The following is an 18287-nucleotide window of genomic DNA, read 5'->3' on the forward strand; positions in this document are numbered from 1 at the left end:
TAGAGCACAGGGCTGTAAGTCAGGACTTGTGAATGCTATTTCTGGCTCTGCATTGACTCACTCTATAATCTTGATCAATTTATTTCTGACTCAGAAATTTTAATAGTCCCACTTTACTGATAAATATTCATGCCACAAGTGTTATGGCAAATGCTTCCTGAATGATGGAGATGACAAATACTCATGATGCTAGCCTGTGATCGTTAGGGTTGCAAAGTAGGATAGGGCTACCTGGGCAGGTTTTCTATTCAAAACCCTAAGTAGCCCATTGTTCAGATTCCAATCTAGAATTTATCTGCAGCCCTCCTACCTGTAAAGAGGGTTTTTTTTTTTATTAAATTATTTAAAATACTGCTTTCTTTTTACTACACGTAGCTAATTCTGTTCCAGTGATATCCCAGAGACATCTAGATTTTCTACAAGATTAGCCTTTGGATAGTCACGCAGGCTATGTAGTCAATTTGGTAAGAAAGGTCAGCGTTACAGAAGGCGGATTTCAAATGTCCACACTTCAGTATTTGGAAGCTTGTCAACATCGTGCAGATGAATAGAGGATAAAAAACATTTGAAACGGGTATTCTAGTATGGGACGACCGTGACAGTTGTACATACAGGCTTTGTCTCTGGTTTGAAATAGTTCTGACACAAACAGAAAAAAAAAAAGTTATTTCTTTGTATATGTAATAGGGAGATAGATAATAAAGAACACTAATGGAAATGTATCTATGTAACGTATAAGAGACTTCAAGTCTCTGATAATGTTAGTTACTGAAATCCTACTGTGGGAATAGTAATATAAAAAACCCCAGTTTATGTTCTTGTGGCTGCTGATGGTGGAGAGGTTTGTCATATAAAAGGCTCCTTTACTGCTATTGGGAAGCAAAATGCTTATATGTATGTGTGTGAGATGGGACTTAAGTTACAAAGTTCTACCAAAAAGACTAGGCCTCAAAATAAACCTTGAAGTTTAAGTGTTGTCAAATGGAACGAAGTTTGTAAAGATGATTTCTCAAGCTGTGAAGGCGAATTAAATAATCACCTGTGAGAAAGTTAGTCTCACTGGTTCTTTTTGTTAGCGAATGAATGAAAAATGAGATTCGAAACAGAAGAATCCTAGTAAAGGCTCTGCTGCCATACCAAGTATCTAGGAAAAGCCGCTCTGCCTTTAGGAATAGATTCACTTGATTTTCAAGATGAAACTGACTCTTGAAATTAATAATTTAGAAGAACCCTATTTTCTATATATGATCATTTCATGAAAGTGACTTAGAATAGATAATTGGTACAGAAGCTTCTCATGTTATGACTGAAGAAACCTCAGCAGGGTAAGGTCGATGTTTGTATCTGTATCTCTGCATTTGAAAGTCTCTCCCATGGAAATTAGCATTACTCCCATTCTCAGTACAGCAGTATGCGCATAAATAGCCCGAGGTTGCATCTTCATTTTCATATTGAAAGGAAACTGTGGCGCACACTAATAATTTCACTTTTTATAGCTATACCTTTGCGTCCCAGTTAAGAACAAGTCCCATTTTGTTACACAGATGACATCTTCTCCATCTTAATTGTCTGCCAGTAATTAAAAAAACCTGCCATGCACGAGGTTGGTTTGTCTGCTAAACACTATCATTTCAGATGGGTATTACTTTTAATCTTAAAAGCCATTAGTTCTTTCAGAGTGTCTTAACTATATTTCACAGACCTATTACTTGGCTTAAAATTACCTAAGGCCAAAGCAAGACTGATGAGAGGGGACAGAAGTGTTGGGAGCCTTGTACCATTGTGCCGTGCAGGTCTGACAGGTTACCTCATGCCCGTTGTGCTCAGGGAGGAGGATTTGCTGCAATCCCTCATGAGGAAACACCTCTGTGCCGCAGGCCCGATGGGTACAGTGATACTGGTTGACAGCACAGAGCTGCGAAGGCTGATCCCATCCTCTCTGGAAGCAGAACAGAATAGGTGGTGTCTGATGAGACGCAGAGAGCCGTGTGGGGAGGACTGGGTGCCCTCCAGATGCCATCCAGAGGGACCTGGACAGGCTTGAGAGGTGGGCCCATACCAACCTCATGAAGTTCAACCAGGCCAACTGCAAGGTTCTGCACCTGGGTCAGGGCAATCCCAAGTACAAACCCAGGCTGGGTAGAGAATGGATTGAGAGCAGCCCTGAGGAGGACTTGGGGGTGTTGAGGAGGATAAGCTCAACACAACCTGGCAACGTACAGTGGCAGCCTAGAAAGCCCCCTGCACCCTGGGCTGCATCCCTAGCAGCGTGGCCAGAAGGGCGAGGGGGGTGGGGATTCTGCCCCTCTGCTCCGCTCTGGGGAGACCCTCCCCAGTGATGCCTCCAGCTCTGCGGCCACCAACATCACAAGGATGTGGAGCTGTTTGAGCAGGGCCAGAGGAGGCCACGGAGATGCTGGGAGGGCTGGAGCCCCTCTGCTGTGAGGACAGGCTGAGAGAGCTGGGGGGGTTCAGCCTGGAGAAGAGAAGGCTCCGGGGAGACCTCAGGGCCCCTTTCAGTCCCTAAAGGGGCTCCAGGAAAGCTGGGGAGGGACTCTGGATCAGGGAGGGGAGCCATAGAAAGAGGGGGAATGGTTTTAAACTGAAAAAGGTGAGATTTAGAGTACATATTATGAAGAAATTCTTTACCGTGTGGGTGGTGAGACCCTGGCCCAGGTTGCCCTGAGAAACTGTGGCTGCCCCATCCCTGGAAGGGTTCAAGGCCAGGTTGAAGGGGGCTTGGAGCAACTTGGTCTAGTGGGAGATGTCCCTGCCCAGGGCAGGAAGCTGGAACTCGACGATCTTTAAGGACCCTCCCAACCCGAACCATTCTACCATTCGATGTGGGCCTCCTGAGGCGCCTCCCGCCCCCCTCCCCTCACAGCCCCGCGCACGCGCGGCGGCGGCAGCGGGACGTGCGCAAGCACGGGGAGCCCCATGGTGCACGGCACGCGCGGCGGGGCGGGCGGCGCATGCGCAGCCGCCTGAGGGCGGGAGCGGCGCGGCCCCGGCGCCTGCGCGCTGTGAGGAGAGGCGGGGTGGCCGGGCCCGGAGCGGAGTCCAGGTTTGTTGTTGTTGTCCCAACCCCAGCGGCTCCTCAGTCGCCGCTCCTCGCCGCCGCCATGTCCAGCCCTCAGGAGCCGCCGCAGCAGCACAACAACAACAACAACCCGCCGGCTGAGGGGACGCATACCGAGCCGGGCCTCAACAGTGAGTGCGGCCGCTGTGGAGACGAGCGCCAATGGGGCGGGGGGGGCCGGGGGCTGTGAGGGCCGCGACCCCCTTCCCCCTTTCTCCGGGCCGCGATTGGTGGAGGACGGGGCCGCGCGAGCCGCCGGGGGCCAATCGGCGGCGTCCGCCCAGGGCGGGGGTCTGTGAGAGAGAGGCGGGTGGTGAGGGCTGGGGGGGGGGGACAGGCAGCGCCTCGGCGGGGGCCGCCTGAGGGAGAGAGGGGCGGGAAGATGGCGGGGGGGGTCCTCGGGGCCGGCGGGCAGCGGGGCTGGGGAAAGCGGGGGGCTGCCCGCCGAAAGCGGGGTGAGGTGCGGTGAGGAGGGCCCTGGCCGGTGGGTTTCCGGGCCTCGCAGGAGGATTGAGGTGGATCGGCCTCGGCGGGCGCAGCCGGAGGAACGAGCTAGCGCCGTGGAGCAGGAGCAGGTTTGTTCCGTGGTTACACTGAGTTTATTCGGTGGCTGGTGTTATCAGCTAAGATGGGGATACAGCAGGGTAGGGGGAGGAGCGTGACTGTGGGAATGAGTTTATTCAGTGGCTGAGTCAATACCACTGACGTGAGCTATTTTCCTCTATATCCGGCATCTCTGTCAGCTGCTCTGCTGCATCCTTTTGTTCCTAGGATAACACTAGTAAGGCACGTCGGTGGGTTCTATATAGGCTCACATACTTACTTGGCAGACGCTTTTCCCTCGTTTTAAATGGCTACTTCAATGTGTCCTTTCAGTTGTTTGTAATTATTAAGGATTCTGCAGTCGAAGAGGTGAATAAATTGCATTAATGATTAACTGTTACCTTCGTGGTTTACAATGAAGTTAAACTGACCACGAAATACATTGGTTGGTTGATCTCCTGTAACTCAATGGGAATTGTATTAAAGAAGAATAAACTATGCCCATTTCATAACACTGCTATTGTGTCCTGGTAACACTGCATCTTGCGATAAGGATGGCAGTTTACAACAATGTTCACCTGAGTAAAATAGGTGTTTTAACAAATTATTCAGGGCTGTTAGCATACTTAAATAACAAATATGCTGTTTTAAAGTTGCAACATGCCTACTGCCTAACTCGATGCTTACTTTGGAAATTTCAGGCTTTGATGCTTGTATATTTTAATATTTCTTTTTTTGTTTTCTGTTAGTATGTTAACTTACTCTGTGGGACACGTTAATCTGCTTTAAGGTAGGAGCAACAAGAGTTGGGCGCGCTGGAAGCCTGTGCTGGGTCTGCCCACGTAGGTCTTATTGCTGGATAAGCACGTAAAGGCTTAGCACAATCAATGTGATTACTGAAGGTGGTGAGCACAAGGCATGAGAGGAAATGTTTTATAGCCTGTGCTGCGTGAACAAAACAAATGCAACCAATCAGTTCCACGTAGGCTTAGTGCTGCTTTCAGATGTTCAGCTGCTCCACAATGCTTTGGTGTTATAGGTACATTTTCTGCCATTATAGAAGCTTTTCAGTGAACCTTTTCAGACTAATGAGCTTAGACACTTATTCATTTTGTTCTGTATGTTATTTGTGCGTGTGTAGGGCCTTTTGTTCAAAGATCCCTCAGCACTTGAATTCAAGGTTGGAAGACCTGGGAATAAAACTGGTAACTGAACCAATGCTTTGTTGGGTTCGCGAAAAACACCAAAAAAGCCTTGCTTGCTCCAAGAATTCTAGATGCATCCTATATTTTAATTATTATAAAGCTTTGTTACATATTGACAAAAAAAAACAGAAATCCCACCTTAGGCAGTAGCCCATCTATCTCTGTCATGGAAAATCTGCTTAATAATTACCATTATGGGAATCTGAACAGCTTTCTTTTATTTTCTCTCTTTGTGATGTTTTTTTTCTTTTTGATTAATGGTATACTTCATTGTAAAAGTGATATTTCTTAGTTTATTCAGGTATACCATGGGTCAGGCTTCTTGGGAGCTACTAGTTTGGTGTGCTTACACATGAATACGTTTTATATATATATATATAAAAAACTTATATTGTCCTTGGTGTCTCCACCCCCACCCACCCAAGTGAACTCACAGAGGGAATAAACAAAGTGAGACCCCTCTTCCCCAACACGTTTAGCTCCTCTTGTTTAAACAGTCCACCAGTTATGGAAAAACATGTAATTAAAGTATATAAATTCATAGAGAAATAATTAGCCTTAGAGCATGGCCAAAATTAAAACAATTTTGGAGAAAAATACAATTTATATGAACAGTTTGGTTGGGGTTCCCCCCCCCGCCCCCAAAGTGTGTGTTACCTGATTTGTGAAGGGAGGAAAGTTCTACCGCATTTCTTGATTCTATCACTTTTAATGTTACCATATTTATCTACTTGACAGTAAAATGGTAAGTAGAAATACGGTAAAATAAGAGTTCTCATGTGGGCTTATTAATGCGAGTTCCTTAGTTTTGAAGAAAGCTTGGGGCAGAAAGCGCTCTCTATTACTTGGGCGGTTTATTCTCAAAGATATTCCTGTGCATCTTTTTAAAGAAGCAGAGATTTATGTTCCCTTTAATCAGAGTCTTCGAAACTACTGGAGCTTTTTGGCTCCCTCTCCCAAACCGGTTGTGACTGCCAGTGGGAGTATGTAGCATGTTTTAGCTTGATGTCAGATTACGCTTCCTTGAATGTATTTTGACTCATTAAAAGTGAGGTCAGATGGAGAACGTGCTGCTTGTCATGTAAACTACTGCTCGACTCGTTGGAACTCTTTACTCACAGTTTAATTTGAGTGTTCTTCCTAGTATGGCCGCAACGCGTTTTAGATAAACGGCAAGTTTTGTCAGTCTGGGATAATCGCTAATAAAGATTTTGTTTGTGCAGAACCTTAAGTGCTGTGGAGGTGTGTTTTGCAGCTGCATCCTCGAACAACCAGTTCTGATCATCTTCTGCTGGGCTTTTCTCTGCCCGTACGTGGTGCCGGAGAAAGACCTCTCCTTGCACCTTTGCCCTCTGGTCTTTTCACATCAGTTTGTTACTCGCTGCTGATTTTTTAATAATAGATGTCTTTGCAGATCCTGACCATTATAATTCTCCCAACAGATACTCTCTGCTCCAGAATGGTTATTGGGGAACGTATAGTTTTGTGGCTTAACAGTCTTCTAACTGCATTTGCCACGTGCTTTTTTGCAGGTGTGGCCTCTTGCTGTAAAGGTGTTGCTACAAGGCAAATCTGCCTTCCTGATGTAGTTCTTACAATGTGGCCTTTTTATTTTGAAATTTAGACACCAGCAATCATTATAAATCTGAAATAATACAATCTCTGTGTCTCATGCCAACTAGTCTGAGCAAAGGCTGCCTTTTCTCAGTTAACTCTTCAATACCTGAAAAGTCCAGCGTGTAGTACAGAGTTGGTGTACGTCTTGTGGTTGTGCACAAGAGCTCTAAATTCCTTGTGTAGACCCTAAATCCCTTGTTTGTGAATGCAGCTTAGGGAAACCAGACTGTAAACCACCAGGACTTTTAACGAGCATGATGCTTCTGTGGTCATCCGTATAATGGCGTAGTTAATAATTGGTCCAGAGGATAAATTCTGTTTCAGCTTCACAAAATCAAGTTGAAAATAGGTGAATTCGTTAGGACGTGTCCCTTCCTGTGTCACTGATGCAGTTCCCGGAGCCAAAACTTTGCTATAGAAATAAGGTGCATTTCAGAAGTCAAGAAGTCAGTGTTAAAATTCAGAACCTGTACAAATAATGTTTAAAAAGTAGTTTCAGCTGTTGTGTTTGTATCTTTAGGCTTTCTTTTTTTTCTTGTCTGTTTTTACCTCAGTGATGAAGATGTCAAAACTTTAGAGAATGAACCAAACACAAAAAATCTGAGAGAGCTCACCTTCAGGTGGCACCAATTAAATTACACAGGAGTTGTGATGATGTGTGTGAAATTGTTGTCTGACTGGTAATGGGAAACAATGGTGTATAGAAAACCATATGCTTTTGTGAAATTGGAGATCTTTCGGTCTGTAATCATGGCTAATAAAGCGGCTGTATGGTCAAAAGATTTTTGTTATGTATCCTAATGAGAAGAATGGAATTAGAGTTGGACAGGGAATCAAAGAATCACAGAATGCTATGGGGTTGGAAGGGACCTCTGGAGATCACCCAGTCCAACCCCCTGCCAGAGCAGGGCCACCCAGAGCAGGTCCCACAGGAACGTGTCCAGGCGGATTTTGAATGTCTCCAGAGATGGAGACTCCACCACCTCCCTGGGCAGCTTCTTCCAGGGCTCTGCCACCCTCAAAGTGAAGAAGTTCCTCCTCTTGTTTAGATGGAACTTCTTATGTTCAAGTTTGTGCCCATTACCTCTTGTCCTGTCACTGGGCACCACTGGAAAAAGACTGGCCCCATCCTCCTGACACCCACCCTTTCAGTATTTATAGGCATTGATCAGATGCCCCCTCAGCCTTCTCTTCTCCAGACGAAAGAGACCCAAGTCCCTCAGCCTTTCCTCGTTAAGAGAGGTGTTCCAGGCCCCTCATCATCTTTGTGGTCCTTATGTGTTATGGAATGTATTTAAATATTTGGAACAGATAGAACAGTGGAAGTTTATTCTATCTTTACCCCTTGGGACATTAAGTGGTATGTTTATGAATTAAGAATATTTCCCAAACCTATGAATTGAAACATGTCATTAATGAACATACTGTTGTTTTGTATTTAGTTAATCTGCATATTAAATGCATGTGAAAACATGTGAAAACAAAAATAAAAGTTCTCAGCCTAACTACAGAACGTAGGAACTTTTGAGCAGGTGCTTGTATCGTTCACGATACGCTTGTGCTCTTTTTGTCAAATCTCAGTGCATCTGTGGATAGCCCATAGTTATAACTAGAAAAAAAAAAAAGGGAAAACCCAGGAAATATCAGCTTGTAGATGATAACAGTGTTCCCTGGCTAAGGAAAGAAAAAAGGGAAGAATAAGGAAAAAAGCCTGAAGTGATGGCGTTGAACTTACTAACTGTGTGAGAATTCTGGATTTCTCATGCTACTCAGTTCTTTATTTTGGCTTATGAGCAGTGAAATCTTTTAATCGAACTGCAGTGACACGTATGTTATCAGGGTATTTCAGCTGTGAAAGGAAACTTAGTGCCTGCCTCGAGCTTGTGATGGTTTGAATTGTGGTATGGCCTGCTTATTAAGGTTATGGTAGGACAGGAGAGGTGGCAGATGGCATTGAATGAGAGATGTTTGTTAGGGGGCCAGGGCAAAGGAAGCCAAATAAGGCCTGAGAATTGCAGTCTGCCTGATGTATATAAAAAGCAGGGTTTGATTCAGGGTTTTTGGAAGTAGAAGGGAGAAGGAAAATACAAAGCTGCAGCTGGGGGAGTGGCATAGAAGGGGGTAGGGGGTGAAAATTTTCTTTCAAAATGGAATGTAGATGTAGAACAGGGAAGCAGGGTGGTTAGTGCAATTGAGTGATGCGTAGATAATTGAGGCTTCAAACTGCAGAGAGAAACGTGACCTGTTAAAGTATTAATAGTTGAGGAGAGAGGGGACGTTCTATTTGACTAGCTCTGGAGGTAGGTAGCAACAAAACATAACTTTTTAGGGGTGTTTTTGTTGATGAAAGAGGAAGAAACATGTCTCTCCTGTCTCCCATGCATGTTTATGAGCTTTTCCCAGCAGCAGTGTATGTTATCTGAGTTCACCACGTTCATGTTTTTTTCTGTGTGTAATTGATAAACTTAAGATGGGTTTGAGTTCCACTGCTTTTAATGAGATGATGTCTGGCTGGCCCAACAGGTTCCTGGGTGGAGTTACAGATGAACGGCAATGGCAATAGCAACGACAATGGCAATGGCAAAAATGGAGGTCTGGAACATGTCCCTTCGTCATCCTCCATCCACAACGGAGACATGGAAAAAATTCTCCTGGATGCCCAGCATGAATCAGGACAGAGCAGTTCAAGAGGTAGTTCCCACTGTGACAGGTAAAGAAATGTTTGCTGTCCTGCACGCAGTTCCTTGCAGTTTTTATCCTGTAGATGTTAACGAAAGGGTAAAGCTTTTTCTCAGACTTAAGTACTTGCTGGCTCGTGACGACTGGCTATCAAATAAGACTTCTGACTTGAAAAAACACCTTGTTGCTACAGAAAGCTAAGGAATCCAGGAGCGGGGAAGTCCCGTCAACACCACAGTTAAATTTCACATTGTCATAAATCACACATGATATTAAAAAAATCTAATTGTACTGGCTTATTAATAATAATGTTATGTACATGTGCTTTATATTTAGTAAAGCATAAGAAATGTATCACTGGACTTAACAGAAAAAAAATATTCTCAAAATTTGTACTCCCTGCTTTCAATATTCCACTTCTTTTTCCTGTGAAGGCAGAATATTTCCTACCTGACAGTATAATCCTTTGAGGCATCTGTGAGCATTATGATATTCTTAGGTGTAAATTATACCTTTTTTCTAGAAAGTTTTGGGGCAGTTTTGGAAATCCTTGAGTGGTCTCTTTTATATAATTTTAGCTGTCCTTCTGCTCCTGCCTCCTTTGGTTTTGCTGGATGGATACTCTCTGTCTGTCATGTCTACCGCGTAGCTTATATGAAGTGGTTGATCAGATATAAAAGCTATTTGAAATCAGTTAAGCCTTATTTAATTACTGAATGTAGCAGACAGTTTTGAAAATAATCCATATGAGTATTTTGAGTTTCAAGTACAACGGGTACATTTATAGAAAATAAAATTTGTTACATCTGTGGTGCTAAGACATGAGCTGTAAGTAGTTTAGTACTTTCCAGTCCAACCAGTAATGTTTGCTAGAAGATGGTTGTATAGTTCCTTTTACTAGCACAGGATTTTTTCAGTCATTACCTGCGTTTTAAGTGAAGAAGACGGATTCTTTTTTTTTTTTTCTTTCCCCCTCCAGCTTAATTTGCTACTTGTTAACTTTTTGGCAATTCCTTTCCCATTTTAACAATTGAAGGAACATACAAGAGAGGGGAGGTACTTTGACATTTTGCATTCTTTTTTCTAAAAGTTCTAAACAGTAAGTTGCTCTTTAAGTGTGGTGTTTTGAGGTCTTTTTGAATATTTCTGAATACACCTTTTTCATGAAAGCTTAAGTCAGGTTAAAAAGATACCCATAGCATTTTAATTGGAGAGACCTGCATTGGTGCATCACACAGGACTTTATATCGTTCCTGACTTAAATTCCCCGGCATTTCCTTGGTTGAGGTGTGATAGGTGAGATTAATTTCTTGAGTAGATTACCAAATTTTTAATACTTTTAATAATGGCAATAGCGACGACTTAAGTGAGGCTAACAAGGGGAATATGTGTTCTTGCCAAACGTTAAAAAGTGTTTTGATGTGATGTTCTGCGTGTAATGATACAAAAAGAGATATAATTCACAATACTGGCAATGCCATCTAAAAGAAAGAAGGGATTTACATCTTTTGTGTAGCAGTTGCGGTTTTGGGCAACGCTTTCTTTGCTTCACTTGAGGGACAGTCAACCCTGTTGTGAAAGGTAGGATTATAAATGGGAAATAAAAAATGATGAATGGTTTTGGAAGGCTTTCTGATACCGATATATGTGATCTGAAGAGCAGTGTGGTCTCTTAACTCATCTGAACAGTGTGCAGAAGTGCACGTGGAAGTGATTCAACTGAGATTCTATTTACGTTAGTGATTCTTTAGGTGACAGAATGTATATGACAAAATGACATAATGAAATCCATTTCTTTTTAGCCCTTCACCTCAAGAAGATGGACAGATAACATTTGATGTGGAAATGCACACAAGTAAAGACAGTAGTTCTCAGGTATTTTCTTCACTAACTTTTTTAATACATTGACTTTAAAAAAATATTTTTAAGTTGTGGCTATCGTATATAGATCATATATTTATATAGACTGGTATTGGAAATACTTGAGGGGTAGAGCAAGCTCTGTCATGTTAAAAGGTCTAAAATGTTACATATTTGACATGTCAAAAAAAAAAAGCATTAAACTACTGCTTTCTAGCAATTTTTTTTCAAATTGTGAGACCCTAAACTTGGCTGTTACCTGCAGTACAAGCAAATGAATTAATAAACTTTATCTAATCAAAATTTGGAGGTGTCCCTTAGTCATTTGGGAAGGGCTGTTTACTTGCCTCCTACTTTGTTCTTGCAGGTTTTTACTCTTTTTTTTTTTTTTTTGATTAGAACTTTATATAGTACCTCTCTGGAAATAGATACAGTAAATACTTGTGCACTCAAGCTTATATCAGTTTAACTAAATTGTCTTTTCTTTTTAGCAGTTGTTTTCAGAATAAAGTTTTATCAAATTAAAAGCCATTCCATAACAATTATTTTTAACAAAGAGGCAGGGTTAGTAGACTTTGTTTAGGCTTAAAATCTGTGTTAATTGAAATTTGACTTGTAGAGTTTAATAGCTTTGGAGCGAAGGGAAAAATGAGGCTCCTTCTCTAAAACTGAGAAGTGCCCTGTTTAGTCGCAGTCATATTATTGTTTAGCACTCTGCTTAAACTGTGTCAAACCTGTTTTGTTTTTCAAATGTTTATATTTCTGCACAAGATTTCAGGGTGTTCGGTTTATTGCTCTACAGATAGTCAGCTCACGTGATAGTCAGTAATCTCCACAATACAAACTGAGAGGAGACTAATGCTGAACTCTTAGTTTGATCATTTAATAGAATTTGCTGTCTTCAGCAGTATAAATTAAAAGCATTCCTGGAAGAATGAAACCTTGCATTTAATTTTGTCAAAGACCTGGCGGAACAGTAGGACTGTTGCACTTCTGCCCTGTGGAGCCAGACCGATGTGAATGAAGTTGGTGGTTAGGTCTGCGTCTCACTTCTGTGACTCTCATATTTGATTGCTTCTGGGTTTGGTGTGGTTCCCACTTCAATGTTGTAAGTGGTTTGTCTTATTTTACTAAGGGTCACTCAGGAAATTGTTTTGATACTAAGGAGGAGTTTGTACCAAAGTCAGTGGTTTTCTCTAGTCTTTCTAATCTATTTTTTTCCTATATGGTAACATTTGCATCTAGTGATGTAAAGTTAAATGTTTGGATGAAGGCAGTTGTACTGAGTCCTTGCCTTTCCTTACTGTGTCTGGGACGCACCCAGTAGAAGCTGCTAGTTGCAAGTAATATAAATTTTAAATGACTAATAACACCTTTAAAAAATCATAGTGGTGTTTTTGAGATGTTTTTATTTGACTGTCTTTCTGTGCTTTATCCATGTTCTGTGCACTTTAAATTGAACATCATCAACTTAAAGTGTGCTATTTTTTAATATTTTTTGCATAGTGCTAGTTTACTAAATTTAGGATTAAAATAATCCTTTTCAGTTAGTTTTTTAAATAAGCAAACAAACAGCTTGCTATGATGTTGAAATCCTGAACATAGTAATAACGTTTGTGATGTGCTGACTTCCACAGATCCTCCTGTTTCGCGTAATAAAATCTCTTCTGAATAATCAGTAGCCCAAGAACACTTGCTTGTTTATCAGGTGCCACCATTTGGTGCTTATCATTTTACCACTCTTGTTGTTGCTCTTAGTTTAACACCGTAAGGAGGAGCTAATTGAGTGTTATAAGGCTTGTCCCATGTCTTATTTTCAGTCTGAAGAAGAAGCACTAGAAGGAGAGAAGGAGTTGGAAGTTTTGAAGAAAAGTGCTGACTGGGTGTCAGACTGGTCAAGTAGGCCTGAAAACATTCCTCCCAAGTGAGTTAAACTCTTTTTTTAATGAATATTCTTTTATATGAAGGAGAAAAGAATCATAGGTCACAATTGTATGGAATTATTCTGGCTCTCCAAATAAGATTATCTTAGAAAAAGATAGATTTCTCTTTGGGGAGGCTAGAAAAAGTCACAACAAAGTATTATGAAAATCTTAACAGCAACAGAATTACCTTTTTACTGAAAGTAATATAGATCCACAGCAAACTGATTACAAGGTTTCTTGACAAAATTACAATTATTGGGAGAGCTGGGTACTTGGAGCTGGGATTCATGGGATTTAGTTTTGGCTTATTGAATGGAATAGTGTTGAGCAAGTCTCCTAAATTCTCTGTACCTTTTTTTCTTTCTATGTAAAATATGTAATGTTCATCCACGGAAGGGGAAACGTTGAGATCCTTGAATGCAAAGCATTTTTATTAAAATAGAGGATGCTCTCTAAATCTGGCAGACTTCCGTATCTCTGTTTGGAACAAAAAATGAGGCTCTTGCTAACAAATCACATCCTGAAATTCCCTCTCTCGGACCTACCTCTCTCTTCAGCTTCTGCTCCCTTTGTCTCTATACTGTCTGTGTAAGTGGTCTCTCCACAATACCTCCTATTATTCTCTTTGATTCCTTACTCCGTGTAAGGGATCTCTTGCTTTGATCTCTAGCTCTTTGTACTCTTAAAAAAAAATGTTCCTACAGAGATGTGTGTATTTGTGTGGGGAAAAGAAAAAGGAAAACAAAGGGAAAGAAACAAAAAAATCTTGTTGAATTTTTCCTCCCTCCCCCTCTTCTTTCAGGGAATTTCATTTCAGACATCCTAAACGTTCGGTGTCTTTAAGTATGAGAAAAAGTGGAGCAATGAAAAAAGGTGGCATTTTCTCTGCAGAATTTCTTAAGGTTTTCATTCCATCTCTGTTCATATCTCATGTTTTGGCTTTGGGACTAGGGTAAGTATTAACCTAATTCTCACTTCAAGTTTTGCATCTGGCTTTGCTTTTCCACTTTACTCGTATGTCAGGTGCTGGCTGAAAAGGGCTTTAGAATAACTAGAGTATTGTTGCACCTTGCTCAAGATAGGGTTGGTGCCTTTTTTTTTTGAAACGCAGGAAAACTTTTCAACCATTAAAACTTTTCAGCCATTAATATGTTTCAATTCTAGAGTAGATCAAGTTTCTCATATTGAAAATGCACGGATTATCGTGAATTTACAAATAACCTTTGCAATTATAACATGTGCCATTTGATTATCCACACCTTCTACTTAAATGATTCAGGTTATAATGTAGGGAAAGTAAGAATAGAATAGGTGGAAAACTGCTGTAACTTTTACTAACCATTTCAAGAGCGCAGTGTACAAATAATGATGCTGAAGTTCTGTGTGTATGGCACGTACTCTGTAATTTTCAACGTCTAATGCTGCAGTTGTGTGATGTTACTGAAAGTCAAGGTTTGAATACTTAAAAAAGATACGTGAAATACTGGAATGTGTCCTGCAAGATCAGCTACGACTCTGCTCGGCTATGTTTTCATTGCCAGCGTAATCCAACATAATCTGTGAGCTTCCTTAAATCCTTGTGTTATGTTTATCCATCTTATGTTCTTTGTGATGGGGGAAAAGGCGTGTACTCAAAATATGTTTTTATTTAGCTTCATATTTATTTGTGGGGGTGTAATTCAAGCATGTCTTGAAATTCTTGTAAACTAACAAATAAGGAGGACAGAATATATGGGAATATACTGTATGATATTTATACGATAGAAAAATTGTAGATTTGTGCGATGAATTAGATCTTGCCTGGATTTATTTGTGAGAGGTCAGCATTTGCGTAGATCCTCAGTGTTTTAAACTCACCCCCTCCCTTTATAGGCAGTACTTTATTTGTTTTACCGTAGTAATCTGGGAGAGTGGCTCGGGGGTTGAAGAGCCCCCCTGTGTCAGGTACTCTACAAACAACACCAAAGCTTTTGGACTGGGGTTTTCAAATGAGCTTGAGACTGGAAGAAACTCACTTTTACTGAACGTTGATAGCATCGGTCTTTCTAGGCTCATCTGAAGATCTCACTCCTTAAGTAATGTTATAAAAGAGAGGTGAAGTCCTTGGAAGAATCTCATCAGACTTACTTGAAAGACAGAATAGCTGAGTGTGACAGGACTGTTTAGAAAACGGGGAGTATTTCTGTGAAATACGATACGCCTTATACTTTTTATTTCAGCATCTACATTGGAAAACGACTGACCACACCTTCGGCCAGCACCTATTGAAAGATGGAGTGCAAAACCTGGAAATCCATGTGACCTGTGAAGGTGTTACTGTCTCATTTAGTACATTTGACTTGAGACCATTTTAAGCATGACCCTGACTTCATCACCCTTTCCTTACATATCCAGGTTTTCGCTAACTCTGGAATTCAGTATTGTGTTGGAACTCTGTTGAGGTGTTTCGCTATCCACATTCTTTCCCTCTCTCCTCCCATTCCCCTGCCTCTTGGCCTGCAAGACACGTCAGAGTTGCTGAACGGAGTTTACAACTGTCTATATGTTGCAAGGGCTTCTCTCAATGCAAAATGCCACCAGCAAGTTTTGATTTTATCAGTGATGCTGTTGCCTCCTTAGTGCAACCTGACTTAAATTGCAATTGTGCATGGTATAGATGTTGACTGTATTATGGTGATAAAATTAACAGTCTCTTTGGGAGAAAATTATTGATTGGAGTGAAAATGAATTTTTCTTTTGAAAAACAAGCTGGTTGTGAAATAAACTAAGAAATCACTGGCAATAAAAAAAGAAAGAACAGTTTAAATCAGCTTTTGGGGGAATTTCCTCGGCCCCTTGTATTGGCTAACACCATTTGATTTGCAGGAGGCAAAGACTGCATAAATTTTAAAGTAGGATAACTAAATCCATCAGCGTATTTTAATATTAGGTAATTGTTGTAATCTTGTCTTTTCTATGAAGTCAGCTCCTTATTCCTTGTAGGAAAACCTGTCTGATGCCTAGAAAATATTAGAAAAATTGCATTGTTTGCATGTGAAGAAGCTTTTCTTTTCCTTACCTGTTTTCTTAAGGGAAAATTTTAAATGTGAAATTTTCCTTTTAAAAGTAGTTTTAAATTAAGGAAAAACCCAACAGCTGTAGGTGTAGTTAGACTCTGTATAAAAGAATATGATTCTGTTTGTCGTGGAACCATTTACAATTAACGACGATAGGGCCGTTTCGGAAGGTAAAGCGTTTGACCTATCTTTAAGGGGGACAATCTTGCAGGTGCATAGAGATTCAGAAGTTGTAAAGCTCTGAAATGTCTTCTGCAAATGAGTTTTCAATATTCCTATCTCACTGTTTACTGTACAATCTCCTCTGGGGATACATGGAATCTGAAAGTCACTCGTGATGTCTCATGTTAGCTAGACTTCTCACTAATGTTGTTGAACTTTTATCTTAGGGAACATTAAGCCTTGTCCTCCTTCAGTGACACTTCTTTTCAAAATGTGAAGCTTTAGTACCAAATTGTTACAAAGCATTGGGACAGTCATGTCCTTAAATAGATTTTATTGGATTTCAGAACATGTAGCATGACTCTGAAGGATAGAATACTCTTTTTTTATATATATATATGAATATATAAAAAAAAAATATGATATAGACTTTAATACTAAGTATTTAGGGAACCGATGCTAATTTTAAGACTAGCAAAAATCTCATTTAAATAAAAACTTTAGCAGGCTGACCTGTAGAAAATGGTAAGAAAATATAGTCAGCCAGTTTGGAGAGAACAGCTACCTGTAATTGTTTGCTTGCATCAGACTTTATAAAAGTTGATTATTTGATACAGCAGTGATTGCTTGAAACAGTTGATGCAGAGAAGCTGAACCCCAGTTGAAGTTTGATTTAAAAGAACTTGGTTAGCTCCCAGGAAGTAAAAAAGTGAAGTATAAATCCACTGCTAAACTGTATTTATTTTTATTCTCTACTTCTGAATGCTGTTAGAGAATGCTTTCAGGGTGAAGGGGCAATCTTAAAAAATTCTGTTGAAGACTTCTGCTTTATTTTCTTTTAGTTGTGAATACTAGTGGCACTGGAGTTGCCTACAACTGCGTATTTGTTTCGAGTGTGGATATTGGGTTTCACCCAAAGGTGGGGGAGGGAAAGGGGAAGTGGTGAAGGGTGTTTTAGATAGTATCAAGTACATCGTTTTACAGTCCTGAAAACCGAGGGGGCAGGGGAAAGGCTGAAACACTTTCAGTTCTAATTACAGCACCTTGTTTTGTATGGAAATTGGAATAGTGGAAAAATAGATTTTTACTAAGTAGGGAGTACTTTTTTCAAAAAAAAAAATAAATAAAAATTACCCCTTTCTAAATTAAAAGGTAATTCTTCTTCAGAATATCTGCTAAATAATATTTCAAGCTTGTGGCTAGAGTATCAACAGCTTACAATATTTGAAGGAGCTGTGAAGTAGAAGTTGTGAAAACAATAGATGAGGAGTGGATACATGATCACTGTAACACTTGCTATGATACAATGCAGTATTTATTGATACCCTGCTATAAGCTTTGGATGAAAGTCTACAACTTCTTGTTTTACAATGAACAGAAACAGATTGTTGTATAATTTGAAAAGGGGTTTCAACTATTGATAGTTGAAGTTTTGTTAAGATAAATGTTGTTTAAAAAGCTTTATACCTGTTTACAGTTTTGGAAAAAAAAATGCAGGCTTCATTTTTCTTACATTCAGTGAAAACTGGCCTAGAATATTTGTAAATAGGATCAAGAAAAAAAAAATGCATAAACTCGCACATTAAAAATGCAGCAGGCTAACTTAACTGCAGCAAATGCATATTTACTTACTGTTTTAAAAAGTGAAAGCTGAAGATTGTTAGAAATTCAAATTTTTTAATTGACATTTGTTGAAATATTGGAGTTAACTGAGCCAAAGTGATTATGCATTCTTCATAAATTAGTTAGCACTTTGTAACATTATATACAGTTTACAGTACATGTATAAGTTGTAGCTTATAAACATTTTGTGCCATTAAAGCTCTCACAAAACTGGTTGTCTGAAATTACTTCATGCTGCGCCTTTCTTCTCTTTCCTTCTTTAATTTTCTTTATTTTTCCAGGACTGATTTGTATAATGTTTCATGAAACTGTTGTGTTCTGGGTTATACGAGCATTGAAGCTGCTGTTTATAGACTGGAATAATTTTTTTGGACGATGGCTTGGGGTTTGGTTTTTGTTTTGGTTTTCTTTTTTTTCAGTGACTTGGGATCATCCGCTTCTTTTCCTGAAGCACTTAATAATAAAAATATTCCCATTATCAGCAATGTATTCCTGCACCGAGTCCTCCAGCGCCTCATCAAGGAAAACTTTTAAAGCA

At 40.4% G+C, this 18287-nt stretch overlaps 1 protein-coding gene across 1 annotated transcript; it reads left to right on the forward strand.

The window, feature by feature from the left end:
* Window positions 1-3031: 3031 nt before the first annotated feature.
* BNIP3L (BCL2 interacting protein 3 like) lies at window positions 3032-15710 on the forward strand. The gene is made up of 6 exons (XM_074164204.1): window positions 3032-3210; window positions 8968-9154; window positions 10926-10998; window positions 12804-12907; window positions 13711-13860; window positions 15128-15710. The coding sequence occupies exons 1-6, from the start codon at window positions 3123-3125 to the stop codon at window positions 15174-15176; spliced, it is 651 nt and encodes a 216-aa protein (XP_074020305.1). The 5' UTR covers window positions 3032-3122; the 3' UTR covers window positions 15177-15710.
* Window positions 15711-18287: the final 2577 nt, after the last annotated feature.

Source organism: Numenius arquata, chromosome 26 (assembly GCF_964106895.1).
Source record: "Numenius arquata chromosome 26, bNumArq3.hap1.1, whole genome shotgun sequence".
In the NCBI taxonomy this organism is placed as follows: domain Eukaryota; kingdom Metazoa; phylum Chordata; class Aves; order Charadriiformes; family Scolopacidae; genus Numenius; species Numenius arquata.